The sequence below is a fragment of the Myotis davidii genome, unplaced genomic scaffold (genome assembly GCF_000327345.1).
Source record: "Myotis davidii unplaced genomic scaffold, ASM32734v1 scaffold59, whole genome shotgun sequence".
NCBI lineage: Eukaryota > Metazoa > Chordata > Mammalia > Chiroptera > Vespertilionidae > Myotis > Myotis davidii.
In genome coordinates, this window is record NW_006293001.1 from 8,703,195 (window position 1) to 8,709,263 (window position 6,069).

At 36.8% G+C, this 6,069-nt stretch overlaps 1 protein-coding gene across 1 annotated transcript in view; it reads right to left on the reverse strand.

Annotated features, from left to right (window-relative positions):
* The window catches only part of LRP2 (LDL receptor related protein 2), a gene marked incomplete at its 5' end in the record, with an annotated part of 158,131 nt that extends 152,062 nt beyond the window's left edge, over positions 1-6,069 (reverse strand). Inside the window, 2 exons of the mRNA XM_015565782.1 lie at positions 4,086-4,208; positions 6,024-6,069. Of these exons, the coding sequence (XP_015421268.1) occupies positions 4,086-4,208; positions 6,024-6,069 (169 nt within the window). The remainder of the gene's footprint in view (positions 1-4,085; positions 4,209-6,023) is intronic.

Here is a 6,069-nt window from a genome sequence, read left to right on the forward strand (position 1 = left end):
CTGACATTTTCTAAAACAAAGGCAAAGAGAGCAGACATTGAACATAAAATTCACAGGGTCGCAAGGTAATTCATGCACCCAGCGAACCCAAGGAAGGAAACTTACAATACAAAAATGAAGGTATTATTATCAGGATACTATCAAAATGTCCATAGAATCATATCAGCCCTCAAGCATGTTAATGTAGATAGTTATTTTATCGACATGTATTGAGAATACAATATACTAGTAGGTTGATGAGCTGCATGATAAAGAAGATGAATAAAATAAGTATTTTGGTCCAGCCAGTATGGCTCAGTGGTTGAATGTTGACCCATGAACCAGGAGGTCATGGTTCAATTCCTGGTCAGGGCACATACCCAGGTTTCCGGCTTGATCCCCAGCAGGGGACATACAGGAGGCAGCCAATCTATGATTCTCTCTCATCACTGATGTTTCTCTCTCTCCCTCTCCCTTCTTCTCCCTGAAGTCGATAAAAATATTTTTAAAAAAAAATTTTACAGTTATAGGTATTAATCAAAGATTGGTAAGGTTCCCCTCATTGAAATCCTGTTTAAGCCAGAAGGAAAAATTTCTGAAGGGTAGGAATATGGTGATTTTATTGAGTTTTCTCTATTACATAAGTTTTCTGTATTGCACATGTGTCAGAAGGTTTTTTTTTGTTTTTGTTTTTATTGTTGAAAGTATTACATATGTCCCCTTTTTCCCTCATTGACCTCTCCCACCTGTCCCCACCCTCTCTCCAAGCCTTCACCACCTATTGTCTGTGTCCATGGGTTATGCATATATGCATACAAGTTCATTGGTTGATCTCTTCCCACCTGCCCACCCTCCCCTGCCTTCCTTCTGGGGTTGGATAGTCTGTTCAATGCTTCTATGTCTCCGTAGCTATTTTTGTTTGTTAGTTTATGTTGTTCATTAGATTCCACATAGAACATGTGTCAGTTTTATAGAAAAGGAAAATAATTTAAGCTAGTTTACATTTTATCCTATGTTGATTAGGGTAGGTAAAAGCAGGACATCATTTTATCAAACTTGCCTTCAGATAAATCTGTATATTAATACCTCAAGTATCATTTGAAAGCTATTCTGCAAGTCTCAGGAAATATAATAAGATTTTTTAATTTCCACATAAAAAGAAAAGCATTCAGGGAATAGTGTGATCTCCTAATAATAATAATAATAATAATAATAATAATAATAATAATAATAATAATAATAATAATAATAATAATAATTTAATCAAATGGAAGAAAAAATGTCCCCTAGAATTTTTAATTTCCTATTCTGTATTATTGAAAAGACACTTAAGTTCATCAAAATTTGGTTTTCAATAAAATCATATATCTGTTAAGGCATATGCCATCAATACATACCCCAAAAAAAGCTTTCTAAAAAATAAATGAACAATGACAGCTTTAGAGTGAGTACTTAAAAATTCAAACATATAAAGATTACCATGTGATAAATATTATGTAAAAAAATTTAACAAAAATTACTATCCTTAATCAATCATCTCTTGTTCCTTCTCTCTGTTTAATAAAATAGTTTCATTACAAATATGTCATGTAAGTCTCAAAAAGCAAACAAAATTTTTCCAGTCCACCTATTTCTGACACTTAGGCAGTATGATTTCATATTTTCTCCCAGTAACTTATATCTGTAGGTTAAATTTTACTTCTATTAATAAAGGCATAATAGATCAAATTTTCTAGAAGTCATTTAAATGTCTGAATTCTGCCCACAATTTCAAGTGAATAAGATTGAAAAGTTTAATATTTTCTGAGTGGTAGTATTTATTAAATTTCCATATAATTTATTTAAGTATATACTGCCAATTTCCACATAAAATTAAAGAGCTTTTTGTTTTCCTAAAAAAGCAAGTGAGGGGTAGTCTTTTCTTTTTCTTCTAAGAATAGTTTATTGATTATTTTAGAGGGAGAGGAAGGGAAAAGAGAGAAACATCAATGTGAGAGCAGAACATCAGTCAGTGCCTCCTGCATGCCCCCTACTGGGAATGGAACCCACAACCCATGCATGCGCCTTGACCGGGAATTAAACCAGCAACCTTTTGGTGCACCTGATGATGCCCAACCAAGTGAGCCACACAAGCCAGGACAGTGATGGGTAATCAAACAAAATATAAAAAAATGAAATCTAGTGCAGCCCGGCTGGTGCAACTCAGTGGCTGAGCATCAACCTATGAAACAGGAAGTCATGGTTTGATTCCCCTTCAGGGCACATACCTGGGTTATAGGCTTGATTCCCAGGAGGCAGCCGATCAATGATTCTCTCTCTTCGTCAATGTTTCTAGCTCTCTCCTCTTCTCCCTTCCTTTCTCTGAAAACAATAAATATATATTAAAAATAGATATTCTTCAAAAACCTAAAAATGTAACTCCCATTTGACCCAGTGATCCCACTTCTAGGAATATATCCCAAGAAACTAGAAACACCAATTATAAAGGATATATGCATTCCTATGTTCATAGCAGCACAATTCACCATAGCTAAGATTTGGAAACAGCCTAAGTGCCCATCAGTAGATGAGTGGATTAAAAAACTGTGGTACATCGCCCTAATATTGTATTTTCTTCTAATTAGAGTGGGCAGCCACTGGAGGGCTGTAAACTGGGAGACAATAAGACCAAATCTATATTTTAAAAAGTTTTTGTGGCCAGAGACGGAGAGGCATTGATCGGACCTTCGGGCACCTCAGAGGGAAGGTAGGGGAGTAGGGGTAAGGGGGAGAGATCAACCAAAGGACTTGTATGCATGCATATAAGCCTAACCAATGGACACAGACACCAGGGGGGGTGAGGGCATGAGTGGGGGGATAGGGGGTAATGTGGGGATAAGGACACATAGTAATAACTTAATCAATAAAAAAATTAAAAAATAAATAAATAAAGGAAAGAAAAAGAAATAAAAATAGATATTCTTTCTAAAAAAACATAGTGCCAATATTATTTTAAGTATCTTGGCTTTCTTCTTAATTAAACTGAAGCCCAAATCATTCTATATTTGGTGCTTAAGATTTCAAAGGGTTTACAAGAGAGCAATTAAAAGTTCATTCAAATGTAAAGAAATGATGAATTAAAATTATGTAGTTTCATCAACCAATCTAGTGCTGGGATTCACCTAGTCGTCATTACACAAACATCTACTGAGGGCCTATTATGTCAAAAAGTGCACCAATAATGGGAACATCAAGATGATTAAGGCACAATCCCTACCCTCAAGGAGCTCATAGCTTTCTGGGGGAAAACAGTGATAAAAGTGGATTATAAGTACACAACGAACTACAAAAGAATCAGAGAGGGGTGCCTAATTCACTCTGGGATGGGATGTGAACAGGGACAGCATCCTTGAGGAGGAATACCTTGCCTGGGTCTTTAGGAGAAGCAGCAGTTAGTTAAGTCAAAAGAAAGGAAGGAGCATATGGAAATGAGCATTCAAGCAGCAGGCACAGAAGCAAAAGGTCAGGACTCTGTGTGGTGTGCCCAAGTGAACTACACAAGCACTGCCCTGAACCCTTTCAATGTCCAGAAATGCAGCAGTTACTAATAACTGCTATTATTTTCTTTGTCATGGTAGCTCATCCCGCAGTGGCTTTGGCAGCAGTCACTGGAACAGCCACCAATAATGCCTCCAACAGACCTACCTACTTGCTCCACTCAACTGAAATTAAGAGAGTTCAATACTGGGGCAGAGGAGGTGGAAGGTTTGAAAGCAGAGTGTGCTGCTGGATCAAAAGGACCATCCAAATGCCAACCACACAAATGAATACCACACCCATCGATACCAATAAATGCTTCATTTCTTTCTTGAGTGTAACATAATCCAAATTAAAATCTAGAAACCTATCTAGCCATTTCCAAATTGCCAGGGTATATTTATAATTCTCCAGCACATTCACACTTTCATTGCCATCCAATCTGAGCGAGAATACTGGCATAGGCTGCATTGTTGTGTAAGGCTCAACTCAGCATTTACAAAGGATCGCCCCATTATGGTTTGTATTTGTATCAGGTTAGGTTTTAGATGGCCAAAGGACCAAAACAAGATTCCTCCATAAACACTTACGGCAATGCTGATGTTCATCTGAGCCATCCTCACAGTCCTGCTCATTGTCACACACCCAGGAGTTAGGGATGCATAACTCTTTACTCTGACACTGGAAATAGCCTGGCTGGCAAGTAGCGGGAGCTAAAACAAACCAGAAAAAGACTCATTATGTCAAACAACCACTCTATTATACCAACAAGCAATGCTTCTTTCAAAAGCCTATATATCAACTCCTGCTCAATGTATTTGATGGCAAATAGTAAACAACCCTATACTAGAGTGTGTGAACGCCGGTCAGAGTTCACTATCAATCTCAGCAATAGCACCACAGCAAACTGATGACCCAAAGCAATATGAAAATACAGAGAATAGAACAGCCAAACACACATACATACAACAAAGGTATGACAAAAAATATTAAACAAAATTTTTTTAAGTAAAAGCTAGCCATGAATTATTATTAAATTATCTGAAATGTTTTATAATAACTATAATAATAGTAAAGCATCATGATGAATTGGAAAACTCTTGAAATTTGGGTAAAAAGACACAGAGTCACATAACTATTATTTTTACAATTTACTTGCTTTAGGATCTTTGGCAGGTTCTCTGAGCCACAATGTATGCAACTAAAATGGAAGCTATACTTATCTATCTCATGGGTTGCTACTGAAAACCAAGTTAAATAATGTATGTGAAAGCACCATATAATGTTTGTTGCTATCGCTTTTGTCATTGGTATTGCTATCATCACTGTTCTCATCACTAAAATATAATAACCTCTGAAGAGTTGTTGGTATAACTGTTCATTTATTCCTTTATCTCAGAATACACTCTTATTGCTCTTTGGATTTAACATAAAATGAACTCAGTGAGCCCAGAAGAGGCAAAACAAATAGCACATGATCATGTCTCTACAGATAGAACTACTCTCTTGCTCAAAGTATGGTTCACAGACGAGCAGCATCAGCATAACCTAGGGGTCTGTAAGAAATACAGAATCTCTGCTCCCACATCAATCGTATGGAATCCAAATCTGTACGTTAATCCATTTGTGCATGAAAGTTTGAGACGCACTTCCCACTCTCCCTCCCATTTTCAAATGCACTGTCATCCAAACATTACCCCAAAGTTTGACTCTTCTGTTGTGCCATCGTATGGTCAACATTTCAAAACAAAATTACTTGTTCACCCGCTTTCCTGGTTTTTGGATGATAACCTTTGTCTGTGCACCTATCAGAATGAATGAAATTGCAGGAATGTGATTGATCGCCTATGGCAATCTGGGAAAGCAATGGATATAAGGGTTGGATTGGTGCACCAATTGGGGAACCTTTAATAAATGACTTACTTCTCTAAGCCTCAGTTTTCTAATATGAATCTTACCTCAGAATATTGCTGAGAACTAAAAGAAAAATATGTGTACTGGTAAGTGATTTTATCACCTGTTAATTTGGGGTTTTATGATATTATCATGTTTTTAAATAAATTTTCTAAAACATAAAATCACACTAGCCATTTCTGTGATCTCTTTATGATAATTCACACACGTTATACTACACCCTTCATAGTAAAACAGACTCCTGGAGTTACAAATCACCATAGTTCAGGTAGCATTGTTTTTTGTTTGTTCCTATTGGTGCACAAAATTTCCAGAGCGAATAATCTGAAATAGTCACATACTGGCTTCAGAAAACCACTTCCAAATTGGTTTCCATATCAAGGTCACATGATAAAAAGGAAAATAGAAACTGATGTCAATTGAGCCCCTTCTTCAAAGGGGAGTGAAACAATTATTAACACCATCAGTTTTCTATTCAACCACACAGATCTCAGCAGACTTGCACCAAGTCCTGTATCTATCACTAAAGACACAACCTTTTTGTTACAGCTGAAATCACTATGAAGGATTTGGGTCTCTCAAAACAGAGCTTACACTACCCACACCCCACTTACGGCAACCAATTTCATCAGAGTCATCCAAACAGTCTTTGGTCCCGTC